This window comes from Microtus oregoni, unplaced genomic scaffold (assembly GCF_018167655.1).
Source record: "Microtus oregoni isolate MIOR12 unplaced genomic scaffold, Mior012 000014F_ref0000157, whole genome shotgun sequence".
Classification (NCBI taxonomy): Eukaryota; Metazoa; Chordata; class Mammalia; order Rodentia; family Cricetidae; genus Microtus; species Microtus oregoni.
In genome coordinates this window covers 41247615-41272714 of record NW_024543073.1, presented here as the reverse complement: position 1 = coordinate 41272714, position 25100 = coordinate 41247615, and the positions used below count along the sequence as shown (strand labels likewise).

Genomic DNA, 25100 nt, shown 5'->3' with positions numbered 1-25100 from the left:
ATGACTTGTTATGTTGCCTGATGCTTGCAATTTCTTTTTGCTTTTTTTCTGTTTGTTTGTTTTGTTTTTCGAGACAGGGTTTCTCTGTAGACTTCTCTGGAGTCTACCCCTGGAACTAGCTCTTGTAGACTAGGCTAGCCTTGAACTCACAGAGATGCACCTGCCTCTGCCTCCCGAGTGCTGAGATTAAAGGCGTGTGCCACCACAGCTCATATCCATTTCTTTTTATACTGCCCAAACAGTATAAAGATCAGGTGAGGTGGTGTTTGCCCACAGCGCCTCAGGCTACCCCAAGGTCTGTGGGTTTCTTCTCTTTGCCTCTCTTCTTCTCTTAGCATGTAATTTCCAAGGATCTTGGAGACAATAGTTCTGGTTGCCTAGGAATAGCCCATGGATTGAGGGTAGTTCTGATTCTTCAAGGAAAACCCGTCTAAATCAGGATCAACCTTCCTTATTTGGAATATTCAAAGCAATCAGGGAAAAATATTATAGCTGTCTGTTGTGAACAGGAAAGCTGTAAACTTTATGAATAAACTTCCAAACTTTCTGCGCTCCATCTATTTGTAATAATGATAATGATGTCACCAATAGCTAATTTTTATGGAATCTTTGCTGTGTATCAGATGATGCAGTGGGCATTTTCTATGTGGATTATGCTATCTTCACTGTCAGTTCTGAAGGGAAATACAATTTCTATTTTATAGGCAAAGAATAGGAGTGATTATTTCCTCAGATTTCAATGTGAGCTGGTAGAAGTTCAGAAAGAGAAAGCAAATTTGGGTTGTGAATCTGGATCATTGTCAACCAGGGGCAGGGCTAGGCTTTGATGCAATCTCTTATTGCATCATGTGCACTCTCTCTCTCTCTTCTTTCCTTGTTGTGTTGTCTCTAGTAACTACATGTCTGCTCTTCTTAGGACACCATGCAGGCTGTGTCTTAGTGACTAGGGGTTTTAACTCTCCCTTTGTTTGAGCAGGAACTAGCGGAGCTTCAGCAAGCCCCTTGCTACACCTGATGGGCACGGCCAGCACTACAGTGCTCAGTGTCCCTAACGTGCATTTCCTAGCTCTCCTTGCAGTCAGGCAAAATCATGTTATGAGTTGTAGCAAACAGATGAAGGCGGGAGTGACTTGTTTATTTGCTGGTCTTCCCCTCACTAGTGATTTCTTCTGGCTCCCCAGGTTCTGTCTTTCCTTCCCTACCATGCAGAAGATAAGGCAGAAGCTGGGCACAGTGCTATGCTCCTTTAATTCTAGTACTTGAGTACATAGAGCCAGAGAGAGCTCTATGAGTTCAAGTCTAGCCTTGGCTACATAGAAAGTTACAGGCCAGCCAGGTCCACAAAGTGAGACACTGTTTCCAAACAAATAAATAAAAATGTCTAGTAAAAGATTGAGGCATAGGGAATGGAGAAGCCACAGGGTGGTTCCTGAACTGCTGTGTGGACCATGTCTAATTCCCTCCTGCCTTGTACAATCTGCCTTGGATGCTAATGTGAACACAGAGAAATCTGCATCATGTTAGCTCTCATAAGGTTCTGGGGTTGTGGAGCACGGGACTGAAATCCCAAGGTCCAAATCAGGAGCAGAAGGAGAGAGAGCACGAGCAAGGAACTCAGGACCGCGAGGGGTGCACCCATACACCGAGACAATGGGGATGTGCTATCAGGTCCTCACCAAGGCCAGCTGGACTGGGTCTGAAAAAACTTGGGACAAAACCGGACTCGCTGAACATAGCGGACAATGAGGACTGCTGAAAAGTCAAGAACAATGGCACTGGGTTTTGATCCTACTGCACGTACTAGCTTTGTGGGAGCCTAGGCTGTTTGGATGCTCACCTCACTAGATCTGGAAAGGGGTGGGAGGTCCTTGGACTTCCCACAGGGCAGGGAACCCTGACTGCTCTTTAGGCTGATGAAGGAGGGGGAGTTTATTGGGGGAAGGGAAGGAGTGGCGGGGAGGAGGCAGAAATAATTAATAAATAAATTAATTAATTAAAAAAAGGTTCTGGGGTTGTTTGTTATGGCGACAGCCTACCTTGATTAAAGAAGCATCCCACTGGGCCTGAGTACCACCAGCTTGTTACTCTGCATACAGAGAGCCTCTACCTGCTGACGTGTTAAAGCAAACTGTCACACTCTACCTACTTTTTGGTTAGAGATTTCTCATTATTTGAGTCATTATTCATTCAACCAGCATTTACCATGTATTCCACAGCTATCCACTGCCTGTGAGTTAAGACAGTGTATTGGTTTATTTTGCATTGTTGTGACTGCAGTAATGGATAACAATGGCTTACGGGAAGATAGATTTATTTCGTATTTTGAATTGTGGTTTCAGTCCTTTATAGAGGAAAAGGCATAATGATGTAGGTGCTCAGACCACTGTGGCAGCATTGGAGATGGAGGGTGTGGTGATATTTTGTTTGTGCTATAACAAATAAAGCTTGTCTGAGGATCAGAGTGTGGCTACTAGTTAGCCATATGACCCTGCTGTTTGTGCTCAGCTTCCTTAAAGCGTGGAGAGCTTTACTTAAAAAAGGAACAGGGGAACAAACAGGATGTTTTTTTATTTTTATTTTATTTTTATTTTTTTTAAATACAGAAAAATTACTTAATCAAAATTCAGTCCTCTTTCATGTTATAAAGCTGAAAAAAGCAGAATGCATTACATCCATGTGTGAAACTGTCAAACAGGATGTTTTAGTTGGATGGCCAGATACTGTCTTCAAGATGAACCCTGGGAGCCAGGGGTAGACTCATGGGCCCTACAACTGCATAGACCAGACAGAACCCTGGGAGCAGGGGTAGACCCACAGGAACTACAAGTACATAGACCAGACTGGCCTTGAACTCAGATTGGCCTGCCTCTGCCTAACAAGTCCTGCGATTAAGGGCATGTGCCACCACCGCCTGGCATCCAGGTGTCTTCTGTGAAGCTGAAAGAATTGTAAGCCATCATCTCCATTATGACCATGGCCCAAAGCTGTATTTGAGATTGGCTGGTGCCATTCTAGTGTTCCCGACAAGCAAGATTAGTGGGGGTTCTTTATTGGTTTGGAGCCCCTGTCTTGTGGAGGCCGAAGGAGGCCAGAGGTCAGAGTCTGAGACTTGGTTTTAGTTACAGATTTTTGTGCTTCTTACTCAAAGGTCCCACATAGTTGTAACTCAAGATTTCTGATATCTCAAGGGTCTTGTCAACAGGTGTGGCTAGTTGCCAGAATTCCTGCTCCCAAAATAGGGAAGTAGTTGGTCCCTACCTAAAACAATTAAGTCTAAGGTTCCAATTAAGTGGTAGGTCACTTGATGATAGCCTGTGGCCTTCACATGAGCACATACAAGTGTGCATGTACACACCACACATTCCACAACAAAGCAATTGCAGTGTGCATCGTGGTGCTATGGCCATCCTGCCCAAAATGAACCTCTCCACAGGCAATGGAGGGTTCTATGAGCTCTGCCACCATGCCAACCACACCTCAGGAGCAGGTGGACAGCCTCATTTTGAAGATTGAGGAAAATTGCATGGAGGACTTAGACCAGCTCAGCCAGCTTCCAGAGAGTGCCTCTGCAAAGAGGCAAAAGCTCTTTGCACAGTCAAGAGGATCAGCTGTCTCTGAGGTAAGACCTGCATCAGTGAATGTCATGGTGTCCCGTCTTGGGCCAGGTTGGGGACCCTAAAGACTTTGGGCTGGAACCCAATCATGCAAAGAGCCATCACATTTCATAGGAATGTTGGAAGGCAGAGGGAAGACCCCTGTCTCAGCTTGGACAGTTCGCCCTTGCATCAGAATGCTGCAGTCAGTCCCCTGTAGCCAGCAGTTGGTATCAAATGTGATTACAGATGTATCTCCACACAGTTCACTGTGGAAGGGAGTTGTGTGCCCTTCCTGTGAGTGGCACAGTGTGTCGTGATCTCTGGCATCTTTCCACACATTATCTTGGGACAACTTTGAAGACCTGAGTCCTCACTTCTGGGTTCATGTCTAGTGCTTGTTCACAGTACTTCAATTTCAAGATTTCAAGTAACTCTTCCCTTTATTCTTTTTCATTTTTTTTTCGAGACAGGTTTTCTGTGTAGCTCTGTTCATCCTAGAACTTACTCTATAGATGAGGTTGGCCTTGAACTCAATCTGTGTTCTGGTATAACAGCAAACTCCTATTTCAACCTTATGAGTGGTAGAATTTCAAATTCACTACTTTAATAGGCTGAAGAAGGTTCCCATGTGAGTTTTCTGAGTTCAGAGTCTCACGAGCAAGGGCAGTGTTGGTGAGAATTGCCTCCTCGGACTTCCACTCTAGAGAAGGATATGGGTTGGGATCTTTTTAGATGATGGAGGTTTTAGCACACCCACTGTAGCCTCCTCCTTGCACACTAAGGGGGGGTTCTTTCCTGATGCTGTTACCGTCTCCCACATCCCATAGGAGGCATCAGGACTTAGGTTTTGAGGCTTTGTGCCTCATCCCTTGGTAAAGGATACACAGAGACAGGTGCTTAGAGGGTGAGCTCTACCTATTCATCTCATGATGTTCTTTTCACACAGGAAAAAGTGATGAATGGAATGAGAGAGGCCGAGGAGGCAGGAGCAACCTTCAAGGCCTATGAGGCCAAGATGAAACAGGTGTGTAACTTCTCTGGTTTGGGTTCTTTTCCCCCAGCCCCTTTATTTATTTTACTTATTTTTGAGATTGAGTACTGTATCCAAGGTTGACTTGGAAGTCACTCTGTGTCCCAGGCTACATCAAACTCGAGTGTTGCTACGTCACCCTTAAGATTGGCAGGATTGCAGGTGGGAACCAACACAGCCAGCTTTGTTTCCCTTTGCTTGGCTGTAATGTCTCCTTTTTGTGCAAGAAACTTCCTTCATTGTGATTTAACTTCATGGATTTCAGAGTATTTATACACTGGCTTTCATACCTGGGGCAGGCAAGACTGAGGGAAGGACAATTGCCCTCCCTGTCCAGAGCAGAACCATGCATGGCCTTCACTCCTTCCTCCCTCCCTCAGTGTGTGGCCCTAGCTGTCCCTGCTGCAGTGTCACATTTTCTACTGACTTCTTTCCTATAGGGCTGCTGCCTGGAGAGTCAGGATCTGGGCAGAGGCATTGATACTAAGGGTGGGGCTCCAAAGGTTGGGTAGGGCAGGAGCTTGCTGGTGTGTTTGCAGGAAGTGGCCTTCTGCCTAAAGATAGACAGAGCAGAGGGTACAGTAGCCTGCCTGTTCTCAGAGCAGACCTTCAGCTAAATCTCGTGCAGCTTTTCAGCTTCAAGGCAGAGTAGCTTGAAGTCTGTGGCTATTGTTAGCACATTTCTGAGGTTTATACCAGGGAAAAAAGACAGCTGCCTGCACTCCCTATGGCAAACCTTAGCCTGGAGAGATACACAAGCTTACTTACCACATTTCCCTATGAATCGTAGGCTTACCACATGGAAAACTGGATACTTGCAAGAATGTGTTCCAGAATTGCTTTGAAATGGAAAATTATATATTTAAATCATCTCTGGAGAGTGTCATATCTTGAAAAAATTTTCTCCAATGCGAAAAGAGCTGTAACGGTGAATGAGGTAAGTGCTAGACCATGAAGCCATGTGGGCAGCATATGTTGTAGGGTACAGTGAGCAGAGGGAAACTGGGCCAGCAACGAACCTAGGCCTCAAGGAGTACTGGACACAGGAAGGCCTCAGGAAGGCCTGGATTCCATAACGTCACCCCACAATTGGCTGGAAGTTACAGGGACCATTTGGTTGCACAGCAGAATTTCCCTGCAAAGAAGAGAAATACGTTATCAGCTGTCTTCAATGACTGTGCAGAGACCCTGGGTTCCCATCAGAAAGTCCTGATAGCCTGTACCTAGTTTGCAGCCCTTGACTATCTTTAACTCTGTCCTTGTCCCTAATCTTCTACTATAGGAGATGAAGACTTAGCATCCATGAAAAATGTTCTAAAAAAAAGTCTGACTCTCATGGATAATCTGCTTCTATTTGAAAAAAAAGATCATTGAAAAACAACTAAAGAAATTAGAAGAAAGCTGGGTGGTGGTGGCGCACGCCTTTAATTCCAGCACTCCTGGTCTACAGAGTGAGTTCCAGGACAGTCAGCTACACAGAGAAACCCAGCTCAGGGGGAAAAGAAAAGAACAAAGATCTAAAACCCTCACTGCAAGCAGTCACACGCGGCGAGTGGAGCAAAGGCCCACATCTCTGCTGTCATCGGAGACACCAGTTCCCCATGGGAGCATCCACTGGACCAATTTGTCCATTGCTGGACATAGATGCTGGACACAGGCAGGTGCTAGGGCCTGGGCACAGAACAGGGCCTGCCCTGTAAGGGAAGGACTAGAAGAAGCCTGGCACAGTGGCCTGCAGTATTGAAGGCCACCCAGAGAAGTGAGTCCGGGTCACAGAGTTACACACACTAACATCATGTATAAGATCACCCTTGGGCCCTGTGGACAGCACATTGGAGGCATAAGTGAAATTTTGGCTTCTCTCTCCAAGAAATAGTTGCTTGTTTTGCTTTGATTTCTTGAGATGGGGGTCTCACTATGTACCCCATGTGTTCCAAATGGACAATCCTCTTGTCTCAGCCTCCTGAGTGGCTCCAAGAAACTTTGCCATGGATATGTAGATACTCTAAAACTCAACAAAGCCTGCAATCTAGAGCACTTCCGGTCACAGCAACCTGACCGCTCTGAGCTCTATGGTTCCCACACATCAGACATGGGACATGAGGATGCTAGAAGCCGCATCACCTGCTCTGCCTCACTCCTGGCCTTTTTCACTTAACACCACCCCTTGACATCTGTGTGCTATCAGTGAACTATAGACTTTCTCAGTTCTGGCCACTGACTTGCCCCAAGTTTGGTGTGGCCACATGTCATTTCCTACAGTCCCAATCGTGACCCAACGATGACCTGTGTGTTTGACTTTTGTAACAAAAATCTGCCTTTGGGATAAATTTCTGTACGTATGATGTTAAGGTGCAGCGGGGACACCAAGGCTGGTGCTGTGTCCAGCAGGACAAGAGCTCCCCGGGAGGCCTGTCCACAGCTCTCCTGCTCTGAGTCAGCAAAGCTTACCCATCTCTCCCAAGCTGATGAGCTAGATAGCATCGTTGCAGCGTGGCTTTCATTTGGATTCCAGGCATTTCTGGCATCTTCCTGTATCCAGTACTCCTTGAAACCTAGTCCTGTTAACTGGGATTCAAATCCTGGTCCTCTGGAAGAGCAGCCAGTTAGGTCTGTCTCTTCAGAACCATTGTTTTGCTTTCTTTTTTTTAAAGATTTATTTTTAATTATGCATATGTGGGGGATGAAGGATGTGCTTGTGAGTGGAGGTGCCCTAAAGAACTCAGAAGAGGGTATTGAATCTTCTGGACCTGGAGTTACAGGCACTTGTCAGCCCCCTTATATGAATGCCGGGAGCTGAACTCTGGTACCTGTAAGTCTTCAGTCCCAGACAATACTTCTTGGAAGGAGTTACCTGACTATTGGTGCACTAATTTATACAAGACACACTATCTGAGAACATGCTCTTTACATGCTCAGAATTTTGCATGGTGCATAGCAAAAAATGTCAAGATTAGCCAGGCAGTAGTGGTGCACAACTTTATTAACATAACTTGAAGTTAGAGGTAGGTGTGATTTCAAGGCTGTCCTGGTCTACACAATGAATTCATGGTCAAGCCAGGAACATTTCCCAGAGAAATCCTGTCTGGAAACAAAAACGAAAACAACAAAAACAACAACTAACTAACAGGAGTGACTGCAGCATTCTGATGCAGGGGGGAACTGACCAAGCTGAGACAGGGCTCCTCCCTCTGTTTTCCCAACAGTCCCATGAAATGTGATGGGGTTGTGTGTGATTGGGTTCCAGTCCACAAAGTATGTAGGATTCCCCAACCTGACCTCAATTTGGACACTACAGCAAGTACCTTCACTGAGGCGTCTTCCGAGGCCGCAGTTTCATCCTTTCAGTCGGTGGGTTCTCCAGTCTACACTCTGTGACTTCACCCACAGAAGAAGCACTCACTGGATCTAACATGCTCTGGTCACTGTTGTCACGCTCCTCCTGAGGTGTGGTTGACATGGTGGCAGAACTCAGAGCAACCATCTGTAACAGTGGAGAGATTCATTTTGGGCAGGATGGCCATAGCACCAAGAAACACACTGCAATTGCTTTGTTGCGGATATGTGTGTTGTACACATGCATACATGTATGTGCTCATGGGCAAGCCAGAGTCTAACATCAAGTATCTTCTCAATACTGCATCCTAGAAGGTGTCTCACTGAATGTAGTATTCACTGTTTCAGGCAGGTTGGTTGGTCGGCAAAGCCAGGGATTTCATCTGTATTTGAACCCTGCACTAAGACCCTTATACACCCAGCTTTCATGGGGTTGCCAAGAACCCAAACTTATGCCCGCAGGCTTGAACAAGAAACACATTTTCTGCTGAGCCATCTTTCTAACCCCACTGTGGTTCTTGCTCACTCCCCACCCACTCCCACACACACTGCTTGCTTCTCACAGGGTTCTCTCTAGGAAGATGTCCCTGGCTCCCTTGGACCTTCCTGTTCTGTATCCAGGCAGTCCTGCCTCTGGGTTTACTTGGTGCTGTGTCCTCTCCAAATTTCTTTGTGCTTGTCTATACCATGTGTGTCTCTCCAGAAAGGGCAATGTCTCGTGCCCTTCCTTCTCCAAGGCCTTCCTGTGTCAGCTCTGTCCAGCCACACTGTCCAGCCATACTACAATGGTCACCTACTGAGGTTAGTTCTTCTAATTTCTTTAGTTGTTTTTCCAACATCTTCTTTTTTTCATATACCGACAGAACATCCCTGAGAGTATGTTTCTGTTTTAGAACATTTGTCACGGATGCCAAGATCTTCATTTCCTATAGTAGAGGATTATGGACAAGCACAGAGTTAAAGATAGCCAAGGGCTGCAAACTAGGGACAGGTCATCAGGACTTTCTGTTGGGAACCCAGGGTCTCTGCACAGTCATTGAATGCAGCTGATGACACAGTGAAGTTCTATGTGTTTCTCTTCTTTGCAGGAAAATTCTACTGTGCAACCAAGTGGTACATGTAACTTCCAGCCAATTGTGGCGTGAGGTTATGGAAACCAGGCCTTCCTGCGGCCTTCCTGTGTCTAGTACTCCTTAAGGCCTGGGGGTGGGGAAGGGTTGGGGTAAACCAGGAATATATATTTAGGTCATGTTAAATAAAAAGGCTGGGGGAAGCAGAAAGATTTTAGGAATTGCAGTACATCCTTACTCCATAGATAAGAGTTGTCTCTTCTAGTATAGACAGGGGAGTAGAGCTCTTTGCTGTGCCTGAGCTCCCCTTTACATTCCTGGGGCATCACAGAATCATCTGCATCGTGACCTCTTCTTCCCTAGCACTCGCTGGCATCTGGATATCTTGAAAATTGCCTGTATGTTACAAGGTATATTGCATTTGCTGAATGTTAATAAACTTCTGGGTTCATGAGTGACCTCCATAAACCATGAATATATACATAAATAAAAGGAAAAAAATATGGAACGCTTCACGAACTTGCATGTCATCCTTTCTTGGCCATGATAATCCCTGCATTGCTCCAATTCTAGTGTATCTGCTGCCAAAATGAACGCATTTCTTTTATCTTTTGAAATCCTATTTGGGGTAAAAAGCTGTTTCTGGGAATCTCTCGAGAAAAATCACACAGCGCCATTGTTGTTTTTTTCCAAAAGCATTTTTTCTTCTTAAGAACTAGGTTTACAGAAAAATCTTGAGTTGGGAGCTCATGCTTCCTCAGAGCTTCAGAGATTAGTGGTTGCCAGATCCAAGCCAGTTTGTTTAAAGGCGGTGCTTTGGCGGCGTTCCCATGGAGAAGGAATTTCATTTGTATTCCCTTTGCCGATATTTTGCTTTTCCTTGTCTTTACTTTGCACCATTCCTGGAGTACAGCCCAAAGCTTCTTCTTTTTTCTTTTCTTTCTTTTTTTTTTTTTAAAGATTTATTTATTAAGTATACAGTGTTCTGCCTGTATGCATTCCTGCAGGCCAGAAGAGGGCACCAGATCTCATTACAGATGGCTGTGAGCCACCATGTGGTTGCTGGGAATTGAACTCAGGACCTTTGGAAGAGCAGGCAGTGCTCTTAACCACTGAGCCATCTGTCCAGCCCTCCACTCTGCTTTTTCAAACCGCAGGATCTGTCTTCCACTCTGCCATTTGAGTCAAATTCTGAAGCATATTTTCCTACCACATATTTGTCATACTATAAATTGAGCACCGTTGGGAGGATAGATTGACGTCATCAGCGGAGCCATGCCCACAGAAGGGCAAGGGCTGTTCTCTCGCTCAGGGCAGTGCCTCGAGAGCCTGACAACGACTGACACATTTTACACGGGGTAGGGAATGGGGCTACCTTAACTTGGGTCCGAAATCCCATAAATGCACGGCAATTTCTCTGGGGATATGAGACGTCCAGAAGCCCACTCGCTCCAGTCTAGAGTCCCCCACTTAGCTAGTGAATCCAGGAGCAGCCACGTTCTAGAGAATTCCAAGATGCACCGGCAAGGCGGACCCAAAGTAATCGTGCAGTGGGCAGCTTGCCGGAACACCAGAGAAACGGACAGGAAGTCACCTTTATTTAGCCCGCTGCTCGTTCTCAATTGTGGCCGAACGCCGCTTGCTCTCCTTCTGTCGTCTCCAGGTGCCGCTTCAGAACCGGCGCGATGGGCAAGAAGGGCAAGAAAGAGAAGAAGGGCCGCTGCGCGGAGAAGACGGCCGCCAAGATGGAGAAGAAGGTGTCCAAGGCTCGTGGGAGGAGAAAGTGAGCGAAACTCAGAAGGACGGCTGTGGAGGGAGGCGTGGCGTGGCCTGGGTCTATGGGTGGAAGGCCGGGAGCTGGAGTCGTGCCGGGGTTTGTGGGTGGCGGGCCTGTGCCGAGCTCGGCGCCCTCAGGCCTTTCCATTTCTCCGGTACCCTTCCACGCACCTGTACCCCTGGTTTACCGAGTCGCTGTCTCCCACGCTTCCTTTGAAGATCAGATCTGTCCCGGACGCCGTTCGGTTCTATTTGCTTCCCTTTCTGGTAGAGTGGAGCAGCGTGGTAGGGTTTAGTGGATTGCGTTCTGGGGAGTAAAGGCTTAACTGTACGGTGTTTTTTTTTTTTTTTTTTTTTGAGGCAGGGTTTCTCTGTGTAGCTCTGGAATTCACTATGTAGACCCCAACTGGCCTCGAACTCACAGAGATCCCCCCTGCCCCTGCCTCTTGAGTGCTGGGACTAAAGGCATGTGCCACCACCACTGCCAGCACAAGTAGAGTTAAGTAACCAGATAAGTCGCTGGAACTGTGTTGAACCAAGGCGCTGTGCTCATCAGGTAATGCCTGAACTGTCTGTCACAGTCATCTACAGATGACAGGCCACTTCCTGCTTCCCTTCTGCTACATCCGTCTGGGTCTTTGAGACAGGGTCTCACTGTGCGCTTTAGCATCCTCCTGCCTTAAACCTCCTGCGTGCCGGGACAAGAGGCTGGAGCTGCCAGCCTGGGCTCCACCATCTTCCCTGGACACCTTCCTGAGTTTCATTGCACAGGTCTCTTCCCCTGTGAGAGGGAGTAAGCCCCTGCTCTGAATGTGATGATTGAGTGTAATGCTGCATGTTAGGACAGCATCAAACAGCACCTGCTGGTTAGAGCCTCCCATGTGTGCCGCAGGGCTGGGCTGCTGCTAACCAGAGCAAGGTGCAATGTTCAGGAGTGGGGAGATGGTGGAGGGAACAGAATCACTTTGGATAAATTGTATGGTATAAGCTTATAGTTAGCTTTTTGGCAGATACAGAGAGGAGGTGAGAGCTGCTCTGCCTCTCAGGAAAGCTGTTCCCAAGTGTCAGGTATCCCCTGAGCACTGTGGTGTAGCTCTCCTCCTTGTCCCACACCCCAGTTCTTTCTCAGAACAGTTTGCTCTCCTGTCCTGGGAGGAAGTGGGTGTGGAACTAGGGACAGCTCTTCTGTGTGGACTTTGGAGGCTGAAGGCAGCTGATTATGAGGCTTGATGTCAGAAAAAGGGGAGGGAGGGCAGTGTTTGCCTGGTGACTTGATGGTTTGCCCCCAGAGAAATTAATAGTCAGGTGCATTCCCATTGTGCTGGTTGATTTTGTCAACTTGACATAACTAGAGTCACCTGGAAAGCAGGGGCCTCAGTTGAGGCATTGCCTCCAGCAGACTGTCCTGTGGGCACTTCTGTGGGGCATTTTCTTGATTAATGATTCACGTAGGAGGCTCAGATCACCATGGCTGATGCTGGTCCTGGGCAGGTGGCCCTGGGTCATGTAAGAAAGAAAACTGCGCAAGTTGTGGGGAGAAAGGCAGTAAACTGCACTCTTCCATTGCCTTTGCTTCAGTTTCTGCCTCCAATTCCTGCCCTGGCTGCCCCAGGTGATGTATGAAGTGAAAACTTTCCTCTCCAAGTTGGTTTGCTCTGCGTTTCATCACAGCAGAAGAGCACAGACCGCATGAAAAGGAAGGATGAGTTGATGTGGGTTTCAGTGAAAGCTGGGTTCTTTCTCTCTCTCTCTCTTTCTTTCTTTCTTTTTTTTTTTTTTTTTTTTTTTTACTTTATGGGCATTGGTGTGAAAGTGTCAGATCCCCTGGAACTAGATCTTCAGACAGTTGTAAGCTGCCATGTGGGTGCTGGGAATTGAACCCGGGTCCTCCTGAAGAACAGTCAATGCTCTTAACTACTGAGCCATCTCTCAGCCTTCTTTTTTTTTTCCCCCTTTTTTTTCTCAAGACAGGGTTTCTCTGTAGCTTTGGAGCCTGTCCTGGAACTAGCTCTTGTAGACCAGGCTGGCCTCGAGCTCACAGAGATCCGCCTGCCTCTGCCTCCTGAGTGCTGGGATTAAAGACCTGTGCCACCCATTCCTTATGCCACCCCGGGAAAAGCTGCATTTTCATTGGTGCAGTGTGGCGGTGAGCAGTGAGCTATGAGTGGAAAAATTAGTATACACTGTGATTTCCTGTGAAAGCACCATCTTTCTGGCAGCTGGGTCCTTGTTAGAGCCCCTTTGTCTGCTGCATACCCTCTGGGTGCTGGGATACAGCAGTGAGAATATTTGACCTTCCCAAGGAGTTCCCTGTTTTGTACCTTGTTTGGTCCTGAGGGTGTCTGGCTTGGGTAGTGCTTGGACTTCCTTGACAGAAGAGTGAGGCTGAAGTCAGAAACCTGTGTTGGGTTGTGCTTTGGTGGTGATGGGATAAAATGGGGTACAGAATCTTACACATGCTGACTGTTTGTGACACTGGTCTTAAGGGTTTTTTTTTTTTTGATGCTTAATGTTTTTTCACTGTGTTTCAGTGAAGTTACAAGTGAACCCAAATACCTGGCATCATATAGCATGGGGCAGGTTGGTAGGACTGTCCCGCCTGTCCTTGCTCCGCACCTTCTGTGTATGTGTGGACCAGCTTGGCTTCTGTTTGGGCTAGCAGGAAAGATGATTGCCGCCAGTCCACATGGTTTTTGGGAACATGCAGTGTATGTGTTTTTGAGGTTTTGTTGTTGTTGTTGGTTCATTTTCAGCCAAGTGCAGTACTAGTGAGGGTACAGGTGAAGCTGCCTGAGGTCTTTCAGTTACACGGGAGGGAGGACTCCTGGTCTCTTGAGAGAGTGGTCGGGATTGTCCTGAGATGCACAGTAGCCTTAGCCTGTGCTCTTATTCCAGGAGGTTGTTCTGAGCTGGGAGGCTACTGTAGGAATCAGTTGTAGCAGGGTGTTTGACTGTTTTCATCAACAGATGTTACCCCAGTCCCTGGGGCTGTGCACTCTAAGTCTCCAGGCTCTGAGGATGAGTGCTCTCTTGTTGCACAAGCATTAAGACCAGAGTTACGGTCCCAGCATCCATGTAAAAATATGGACGTGGTGGCACGTGCCTGTAACCCCGGTGTTGTCAGTGGCCGAGGTGGGGGATCACTGGAGCTTGCTACACAAGCCCGGCTCCAGGTGCCGTGAAAGACCCTGTCTAAGAATAAAGTGAGAGCGATAGACAGGATACTCGGCATCCTCCTCCTACCTCTGCACCCACACACAGACAAGTGCAGCCCCCCTCAGTGTGTGTACATTTCAGACACTCACACACCTGTGTATACATCCTGCACACTTATACACGTGTGTGTGCATACACATATACCTTACAGTTGTATAGAACTAGAACTCATACGTGTCCACATACCTCCCATTCATGCTATGCATATACCTTACACACATACACATGCTCATGTAAATATACCTCACATCCACCATGTGCATATGCTTTATACATACACATGTGCATACGCCTCATACACATGTCACACACCTCACATAGTGTGTATATGCCTCACATACATGTCCACATACCTCATCCACACATGTATATGCCTCACATGTACATGTGCGTACACCATAAACCCCTGTGAATATTCAACACAAGTACATATGCTTTATGTATGCACAGATACATATGACTCTCATGGTTACACCTCATATTCTCACGTGCATATACCTCACATACACATAACTAAAATAAACAGCACTGAAGCGCTTTCTTGTTACTTAATAAACAGAAATGGTATTTGTTCCTTGATAACCTATGAGAAGTTGCAGTAACTGCTCATTTAATAGGACAGTACATTGTCTGAATCTAAATAGGTGTCTATCTTGCAGTCTAGGGAAACACGGATGTATTAGATCCTTGACTATAATTAATACGCGTCGGGGAGTTTGTTCTAGGAGACAATGGCTGAGGGAGTCCCTGAGACTCTAGGTGGATGGTGCTGATGCTGTTTGTTATGCTGGGGCCAGCTGTGCTGTTTCATGGCTCACCTAATCTGTTTGCTTTCCTTTAACAGGCTGTGGTGGTGCCCCAGAGCGGTGGACAGCTGTGGGTCTTTGGTGGGGAGTTTGCATCTCCTGATGGCGAGCAGTTCTACCATTACAAGGACCTCTGGGTCCTGCACTTGGCCACCAAGACCTGGGAACAGATTCGGTAAGATCTGGGTGGGAGCCTGAGCCCTGGCCTTAGCTTGTGTTTCTGATTGGGACTGAGTTATGGGTGAAGCAAGCAGGGTGCTTTCCTGTGTGGTGGGGTGAGGGCTTCAGTGGAGGCATTGTTTAGAATGGTGAGCAGCGAGCAGTGTGTCAGGCCTGAGTCACCGTCTCCATGCATTTCCTCCAGTGTGGGTTCAGGGCTACTGCAGCCAGCGCTGATCCCGATGGAGATCGCTCATGATAAGACCAGGAGATGGCCCTGTTTTAGACGGATGTAGAAATAGCAGAGCTGGTCAGAGGAGGGAGGAACCTTCATGGTTCTCGTAAGCCAGGCTTGCAGTGCTGGTGCCTGCTTCTCTGCTGGGAGCCTCTGCTGTGTGTCTTTCTGTCTCTGAATGAGAATTACTGCAGAGAGAAGCCTGGCAGAATGGCCAGTTGTCAGCAGACTTAGTGATTGTATCTTCTTTGGGTGCTTCCTAGCCCTATTGCCAGGGCTATACATGCCACAGTGTGAGGGTCCTTCCCTCTCTGTTAATAAAGCAGTAAACCAGAATTATGAGGGAGCAGTCTCCTGGTCTTGGGACTGTCACCGGAGAGAATGTTGAGGTGCCTTTAACTCCCGATCCTCCTGAGTGCTGGCATTGCAGTCACACACCACCACCTGTGACCTAGTTGCCATTCTTGCCCTTCTTCTTCTTCTTCTTCTTCTTCTTCTTCTTCTTCTTCTTCTTCTTCTTCTTCTTCTTCTTCTCTTTCTCCTTCTTCTCTTTCTCCTTCTCCTTCTCCTCCTCCTCCTCCTCCTCCTCATCCTCCCTCCTCCTTCTTCCTCCCTCCTCCTCCTCCCTCCTTCTTTCTTCTTCCTAATTCTGGTTTTTAAGACAGGGTTTCTCTGTAGCTTTGGAGCCTGTCCTGGAACTAGTTCTTGTAGACCAGGCTGACCTCATACTCACTGAGATCTGCCTGACTCTCCCTCCCAAGCACTGGGATTAAAGTTGTGTGCCACCATTGCTGACTTTGGTTGCCATCTTCACCTGAGTTTGAGCTGCAGATCCTTGGTGGATAGAAAGATGTTACTTATGTGCTTTATTGCTTGTCAGAGGAGCCTCTGCTGACAGTTTGAGACTCAGCGGCCTCAGGGGATGGTGCTGATTCAGACCCAGCAGAATGTGCTTTCAGATATTTGCCTCATAACCAGGCGTAATGACACACAAGTCATTCTTGGCTCCTTTAGGAAGCCCGAAGTCCTAAGTGCATTGTTGATATGGGCACAGCCAAGCCATGGGCCCTATAACCTTTGACCCATGGAAGAATGGTAAAGCGCCTCCCCCCCCCCCCCCACACCCCTGAGGTGCGGCTGGGAGGAAGATAGTAATTCCTTTCTCTGATCCACGTGTGGCTGTTATTGTGTGTAGAGAGTGTCCACTGTGGCTTCTTTCCCCCCCAGATATTTACAAGACCGTGCTGCTGTGATTAATTAAACCAGTCTCCTAATACAGTTCCTTTCTCATCTGCATGGAGTAACTGCACCTGCTTGTTCAGCAAAATGCAATAGCCCTGATTCCCTGTTCAGCTCTGTAGAATAAGCACTCTGAACTTCCGGGTGGTTTCTCCATCAGAGATCCTAATCCACCCAGTCCCAGCCTTTTTGTGTGTGTCTGTGTCTGTCTTTTCTTCATTCCCTTGCCTCCCCAGCCAGATCCGTCCCTGGAGCTGAGTTAGTTCAGGTGTGGAAGTTAGGAGTGAGCACTGCACAGCTATGCCGTGCTGTGCACTTGCCTAGTAGTTGCTCTCCTTGTCTAGTCAGCACCACTGTATCAGGGGTCTGTGATGTTCACACTCCTCATGTTGATGTGAGTCTGACTCTTGTTTAAGACTCCTGATGAAATGCAGACACTGGGTTGAGGACCTTAATGGAAGAGCCCGTGCCTCCACTCAGTTGCCAAGTCCCAGATCCTGAGAGGCCTGATTGCTGATACCCTTTTGGTTTGGGGCATTTCAGGGCTTTTCTTCCCTTTTCTCCAGAAGGATCTCCCTGCAGCCCTGGCTAGACTGGAACTCTCTTTGTAGACCAGGATGGCCTTGAATTTACTGCCTCTGCCTCTACCTCACAAGTACCAGGATTAAAGTCATGGGTTACCATGCTTTGAACCTTTCCCATTTTCCTGGCCGCCCCTGACCTCATGACTGTGACAGACACCACAGCTGTGGCAGTCTTACTGAGTGAGCAGTTGTCTGATTTTTTTTTTTTTTTTTTTTTTTTTTTTTTGGTTTTTCAAGACAGGGTTTCTCTGTAGCTTTGGTGCCTGTCCCGGAATTAGCTCATGTAGACCAGGCTGGCTTCGAACTCCCAGAGATCCACCTGCCTCTGCCTCCCAAGTGCTGGGATTAAAGGCGTGCGCCACCACCGCCTGGCTCCAGTTGTCTGATTGGTTGGAAAGATCTAGAAGCCAGCCACAGTGCAGGGTCCATGATTTTGATTCAGGTCCTAGTGGTGCTTGGAATGAGCCCTCCAGAATTGTGGAGGGTTTGTTCAACAGGAGTGGATGGCACCCAGTCTAGGATGGCAGTTGGCAAGGGGAGATCTGCCTTGGTGTTGGGTCAGTCCAGATGGAATCTTCCATTTGGATCTGAGATTAGCCTCTGATATGGGTGGATGGATTTCAGTGTCTGTCTGTCTGTCTGTGTGCATTAGCAGGCCAGAGGAGCATGCTGAGTGCTCTGCTCTATTACTCTCCTCCATCTTAGTTCTTTTAAGACAGGGTCTCTCAATGAACCTGGAGCTACGCTATCTGCCAGGATGTCCCAGTCCCAGCCATCCTCCTGCCCCACCTCCCACAGCTTGGGTTTACAAACCTATGTGGCCACTGTGCCTTTTTCATGGGTGCTGGGGGGTTAAATACTGGGGAGTCCTTGTGCTTGCACAGCAAGTTCTCTTTCCCACTGAGCACTAGTGTTGGATGCTTGGCTGTTTACTCTCTAAGCCTGCACTGGTGTCTGATACATGGACATTCTCTATGCATATCTCACAGCAGCTGGGTGGTGGAGTTGGTGATGCTGGCTGGCAGCATGCCCTATGGAAATGCTATGCTGTGCACAGCCCAGAAGAGCTAAGAGCCTGGTGCCCACATCATTGTGTGCGTGTCTTTGTGCTATACATAGGCTTCTGGATGAGTGGGGCAACTCCATATTTAGGATTGACTGCAATTGAAAGCCTATTGGAAACTTGAATATAAATGGGCTGTTGGGAGGGTGCCTTTATTCTTCTGTAGGGAATGTGGACCCTCTTTATAGCCCCCCACTTTATTTTTAGTTACAGAACAATGGTGCTTACTTTACTGCTGCTGCCACAGGTGTGTCTGTGGCATCTGACTCAGCCAGAGGATGACCTGGTGGGGTTCCTGGTCAGGAAGCTGTTGGGAACCTGGCCTAAGTCCCTAGGGTTCTGGGGTCATAGATAGCCAGCTTGCCAGTGGCCTTGCCTTCTGTCACTGGGTGGCACTGAGAATGTCCAGTCTCTTCTGTGGCTGCTGTGGTAGAAATAGGGGTATGTGAATGTGCTGCTTCAGGTGTGCAGTGAGCGCCTTCTCCACATCAGCGGGAGCTGCCCTTTGGCCCGAGCAGTCACTTTCTTTCTTGTCCTTGTGTCTGTGCGAGATGTGGTTATGCTGTCTGCTCACCCTGGGATGTGGCTTTTTCCCATGTGCACATTTAGGGTCCCGCTGTATTATGGTCCAGATAGTCCTCTTGGTCTAAGGAAGCTTGCTTGTTGCGTGATGATGCACCCTAGACTGACACTTTTGAGTCTGGAATGATGTTTGCTGTGTGTTTTTTTTTTTTTTTGATGTTTGCTGTTTTTAATCATGAATTTTGACCCTAGAACATACTTATTAAATTACCAGTAATACAAAGCTAGGAAAAGGCAAATAAATTGGTTGACAAATTGTGTATCCCCCAGTCTAATGAGATTTTCTGTATAGGGCTGTAAGGAAGGGTGAAGCACATTTGGCTCTAAAGCTGCCCTTCCTGATAGAGTAGAGGGTGAGCCGCATGTGACCACCTAAAAGGGTGCCTGAGGGTGAGTCCCTAGAAAATGGTGTTTGGAAGGTACTGATTTCCGGTTGACTTTCTGTAGACATACTGGCCATCCTGGGTGACTTTAACAGGGATGCTGGGGATGTGGTGGGTATAGTCAAGCATTTGGGACAGTCTTTACTCTGGACTGAGCTAGGGAAGACCCCAGCAGACACCCTGTGCTGTGCTTCAAATGCTGCATCTGAGCACTCGTGAAGGGTGGCTTCGGGGCAGGATCCTTTCAATGTTGACATTCTGGGCGGATGCATTTGTTAGGAATCTTGCTGTTTGTGGGATCTTTTTAAAGTTTTATTTTATTTTGTGTGTGGGGGAGGGGATGTGGAGACAGGTGCCTGTGGAAGCCAGATGAGGGCATTGGATCCTCAGGTGCTGGAATTACAGGTAGTTGTGAGCTACCCAGTGTGGGTGCCAGAAACTGACCTCTCATCTTCTAGAAGAGCAACAAGTGCTTTTAATTTGTGAGTCATCTGTCCTCTGAGCCAGCCCCCACTTTGTGGGGTTTTCACATAAAATCCTGTGTAACTGCCTGTAGCAACTTGACTTTCCTGCATTTGGCTTTGGAGCAGTGGGAGGGCTGGTGAGATTGCTGCCTGGAGGCAGAGCACCCACTCCTTGGCAGGAAGAGAGGCTCTGACAGAGCAGACCTCAGAGAACCTCTGTCTGGGCTCTGGTCTGTCTTTGGCAGCCAGCAGCCTTTTACAGTGACAGGCACTCTTTCCTGCCACCCTTTCCCCATGCTCCTCTCTGTCTTCTCTCTTTCGCTTACCAGAGTGATGTGCGTTCACTGTGGAAAGCTTGGGGAATGTAGAAGACAGACAATAATAAAACTGCTCAAAACCCCGGATTAGAATCTTATGTAATGTTGCCTTCCATTCTTATGAACACTTTTCTCTGATATGAAATATTTTAAACTGATTTAAATAAAAAGAACAACTTTGTCTGACAGAGTAAAGTGGATTTCCCACTTAAGTTTACAGTTGGAAAGTTTGTATTTTTGTTCCTATTATTTGTTTATTGTGTGTGAGGGGGAGAAGTAATGTGTGTGTTGAGGCCAGAGGTCAATATTTGGTGTCTTTTTGATTGTTTGTTTGTTTGTTTTTCAGGACAGGGTTTCTCTGTGGTAGCTTTGGAGCCAGCCTATCCTGGAACTAACTCTGTAGACCAGGCTGGCCTTGAACTCCTGTCCCCCGAGTGCTGGGATTAAAGGCACGCACCGCCACAGCCTGACTTTCTTTTTTGGTGTGTTCTTTATGCTCTCCACCATACTTTGAGACAGTTTCTCACTGATCATGGAGCTCACCAGTGGGCAAGGAGCCTGACCAGCCAGCCCAGACCCACCCATCTCCATCCCAGCATTGGGATCACAGGTGCACACCACTATGCTGAACTTGGTGGTGTTTTTTGATTATTTTTGTTTTGATTTTGGTTAAAAAAAAAATCTGATTTTGGGTCCTTGTGCTTGTGTGACAACTATTCTATAGGCTCAGACTTTTTTCTTTTCTTTTTTTGTTGAAGGGGTTTGAGACAAGATCATTATGTTGTTCTGTCTGTACGGGAATCCACTATGCAGGCCAGGCTAATTTTGAATTCATAGAGATACACCTGCCTCTCTCTCCCAAATGCCTGGGATTAAAGATGTGCACCACCATACCTAACCTATTGTATACTGGTTCTTTTGTTTGTTTGTTTTGTAGCATTTATGTATGTGAATGTTTTGATTGTATGCATATAAATGTTTGAAGAGAATGTCTATATCTGGAATTAGAGAAGGTTGGTTGTGAACCACTGTGTAGGTGATGCTAATTTAACCAGGATTTTCTGGAATACAGCCAGTATCTTAACCAGTGCTCTGACCCCTTCCTTTAACAATATTGCTGTTGTTGTTGTTATTATTATTATTATTTATTTACTATCTCTCTATGTATCCCAGGTTCGTCTTGAACTCACTGAAATCTGCCTAATTCAGTCTCTGCGGTACTAGGATTAAAGATGTAGGCAACCACGTCTGACTTGAGTGTGTGTGTTTGTGTTGTTTTGTTTTTGTTTGTTTTCGAGATGGGGTTTCTCAGTGTAACAATCCTGACTGTCCTGGAACTCACTTTGTAGACCCAGGCTGGCATCAAACTTACTGAGATCCACCTGGCTCTGCTTCACAAAGTGCTGGGATAAAAGGCCTGTGCTACCACTGTGTAACCTTAACTGCCTTAAAACTTGCTCTGCAGACCAGGCTGGCCTGGAACTCAAAAAGAGGCATGCCTCCCTAGTGCTGGAATTAAAGGAGTGTACCACCACTGCTGAGCATACCTGACTTTATCTATCTCTATCTATCTATCTATCTATCTATCTATCTATCTATCTATCTTAGCATATTTTGAATTCTTTCTTTAACAGAATCCAACCTAGTATTTTTTGCCTGAAAAACATTTATTCCAAGTCAGAGATTCTGCTATTTCTGAAAGTCTTTACTGTCTAGGAGTTGAACTCAGGGATTTCACACACTCCTAAGGAAGTATTCTACCACTGATCTACCCTCTTACCCCTCCAGAAGCCCTATAGCATCAGGCAGGACTGTTAGGTCGAGTCTAGTAATTGAAGAGATAATGAAGGGAACTTACTAAGTGTATTGAAAATGAAAATCAAGAGCTGAAGATAGCTCAGTAGTCAAGAGTGCTGGCTGCTCTTCCTGAGCACCAGGGTTCAGTTCCCAGCACCACATGGCAGATCACACTCGCTGTAACTCCAGTCCCAGGGGATCTGATGTCCTCTTCTGGCTTCCTGAGTGCACCAGGACCCCACATAGTGTACAAACGTACATGTGAACTAAACTCCCACCCACACATACACAAATGCTAATTAAATTAAAAAAATCAGCCAGGTGGTGGTGATGCACGCCGTTAATCCCAGCACTTGGGACGCAGAGGCAGGTGAAACTCTGAGTTCAAGGCCAGCCTGGTCCACAGAACGTGTTCCTGAACAGCTAGGGCTATTGCACAGAGAAACCCTGTCTCAAAAAATGAAAACAGCAACAGAAAAAAAAACCCACAAAAATACCTAACTTAATAGTGTTTTTTTTCCCTCCTCTTCATTTTAGATCAACAGGTGGTCCTTCAGGTCGTAGTGGACTTCAGATAGTGGCCTGGAAGTAACAGTTAATTCTTTTTGGTGGCTTCCATGAAAGCACGAGGTTGGGCCTCTTCTGGAGCACAGGGTAGAGGTTGCATGGACCAAACAATCTGATCAGCATAGGAGCACTTCTCACTAACTTCCTGGGGTCATGGCTTGGCAGCGACAGTGTGTGACAGCCACATGAAGTATTGAGGAAAACATGGGCTTGTCCTTACATTAAGTCGGCACCTACTGTGTGCATGGTTGTGTGCGAACCAGAGTAACCCTTCCCTCTTACAGATGTGTAGATTGTGGATCACCATTTCACAGTGGTTTTTAATGATTCTTTAGGGGACTGGAGAGCTGGCTCGCCAGGTAAGAGCACTTGCTGCTCTTCCAGAGTTCAGCTCCCAGCACTCATGTCTAGTAGCTCACAGCTGCCTGTAGCTTCATCTCCAGGATGTCGAATGCCCTCACCAGCCCCTGCACACCCATGCAGACATGTACATATAAATGCACATAAGCGGAAATAAGCGGTTTTTTTAAGTACAAACCTATTTAGGAAACACTTAGGCATACAGACAAAATGACAGTCCTACGGAGAATGCAGTCACCATCTTATTAAATTAGCCTGACTTTTAAATACCACCATTCTGAATTCTTATTTATCTTCAATTCAGAGTAGACTTTTTTTTTAAAAAACTGAAAGTGGAGTTTGAAATTGGAGAAAACTGGATTATAGTAATTCTCCTAGAAACCTGGAGCCTCCCATCCTTCATGTGCCTTTGTAAAGGACTTTGTGGGTTTGAGGGGCAACTAGCATTTCCCATTGCTTCTTAGCATTCCTCTAGAGCAGAAGAGGCAGACTACCTTGTGCCAGCTTTGCCCCTGCAGTTTCAGCCCTCCACCTTGTGCATATGAGGGGGCAGAGCCTGCCTATGCCAGCTCTCCCACTACAGCCTTCAGGGCTCACAGTGGACAGTTGAGCTCCTCTTCATAGCTGAGGCCAGTGTCTGTTCAGTGACAGGCACCCCAGAATAGCCAGCCTCCCTGTTTTGTTTTCAAGAGTCCTATGTACTGAGTACTCTGGTGTCTGAGTCCGTGGCTCTGAGCAGAGTGAGCATTAGGTGGAGCCTCCCATTCCTGCCTGGTGGTAGGTGCGAAGGGTCTGTTCCTGCCCTTGGCCTGTGTGCATTGCTCTGTCCCTGCCCATCCCTGCCTCAGTTCTTACCAAATGGTCAGTCTTCTGCCTTGTGATCATTGTCACACTCAGTAGCCAAATTTGCCTGATGTCACTGGGGTAGGAAATGGACAATTTTCATAGTAAGTTATACTGTGATTGTGACTGGAGTTGTTTCTGATTCTTCTATAAATTCAGGATCTTCAGCCTTTCATTTGGATTTAAACTTGAAGCAGATGTCTAGGTGAAACACAAGTTTGCCTTCAGTATAATTGGTGCACTAATGACCCTGCCTTCCCCTGTCATCTCTGTGGTGACCTGTGTCCTTTTTTCCCCACCAGGGACTATATCTACTACAGTGATGTGTACGCCTTCAGCCTGGATACCTTCCAGTGGAGCAAGCTGTCCCCTTCAGGCCCTGGATCCACACCCAGATCAGGCTGCCTGATGGTTGTCACACTCCAGGGCAGCATTGCCATCTATGGGGGCTACTCAAAGCAGGTAAGGGCCCCTGTGCTTAGAATTGAGAGGGGTTTCTATTGAGATGGGAGCAGCCTTGCTCTGAGCTGTAAGCTGCAGTGGTAATGGGTCCGCTCCTCTTTAAGCATACAGATATGGGTGTGTGGGTGGGGGTGTGTGGTGGTGTGTGTTCATGTGGATGTGAATTTATGTAGGCATGTGGTTGTGGGTGGGTGTGTAGGCTGGAGGTTCCCATCAGGCATCTTTCTCAGCTGCTCTCCACCTGGTTGTTTTAAGACAGGCCTCACACTGAACATGGAGTTGGTCAGTTGGCTGTGCCTCTGCTGTCTCCCGGGATTAGGGTTATAGATGCTGGCTGCCAAGCCCAGCTTTTACGTGTTTGTTGGGGATGCAAGGTTAGTTCATGTTATGCCAACCTCCCAGGAGCACTGCCAGGGGAACAATCTGGGTTTACATTCTAGCCGATAAAAGGACTGCATAGTGTCCTCTCTCTGTGTCTGCAGCCATTGCTGTAGCTGTGTTCCCAAGCCAGTGCTTGGGAGTCTCTTGGCTTTTGGAGTGCGGTATCTGTAAGCGTTGGTCACCCACTTGCCCTGCTCCTTACTGGTACTTTGCCATTCCTGACATTGCCATAAATCCAGGGTTTAAAAAACAAAACAAAGACTAGCTCATATTCTTTTATTTAAAAATCCTTTGTATTTCAAAAATTCTCACAGAGTTAACGTGAATCTTTTCAGTGACCACCTGCGTGCCCTGGGACTCCGTCTTTCCTGTTCCAGCACACTTGTTTGATCACCTGTGTTCACGCAGCTGTGTCCCTGACTCTTCGTTATGTTTTGTGTAGTTCGTAGAAAAGTACAGGGTCATGCCTGAACGTGAGTTTGTGTGCATGTCCTTTCACGTATGTGAGTGTGTGGAGTCAGAGATCCGTGTTGACTGTCACGTGCTTTATTTGCAAGGCAGTGAATACACCCCGCTGTTGGGCCCCCACATAGTCCTTTCTGCCCCACAAGCTCTGTAGTCTACAACTTGTGGGTCTTTGCTTTCTTTAATTGGGCTGGAGAGATGACTCAGTGGTTAAGAGCACTGACTGCTCTTCCAGAAGTCCTGAGTTCAATTCCCAGCAACCACATGGTGGCTCACAGCCATCTATAATGAGATCTGGCGCCCTCTTCTGCAGGTGCACATGGAAGGAAGGTTGTATACATAATAAATAAATAAATAAATAAATAAAAG

General features: G+C 47.1%; 1 protein-coding gene across 1 annotated transcript in view; it reads left to right on the top strand.

Moving 5' to 3' along the window:
- Window positions 1-3463: 3463 nt before the first annotated feature.
- LOC121455699 overlaps window positions 3464-25100 on the top strand; it is a 142605-nt gene continuing 120968 nt past the window's right edge. Inside the window, exons 1-6 of the mRNA XM_041663327.1 lie at window positions 3464-3619; window positions 4543-4620; window positions 9051-9103; window positions 10584-10815; window positions 14869-15005; window positions 23726-23885. Coding sequence (XP_041519261.1) covers window positions 3464-3619; window positions 4543-4620; window positions 9051-9103; window positions 10584-10815; window positions 14869-15005; window positions 23726-23885 — 816 coding nt within the window. The remainder of the gene's footprint in view (window positions 3620-4542; window positions 4621-9050; window positions 9104-10583; window positions 10816-14868; window positions 15006-23725; window positions 23886-25100) is intronic.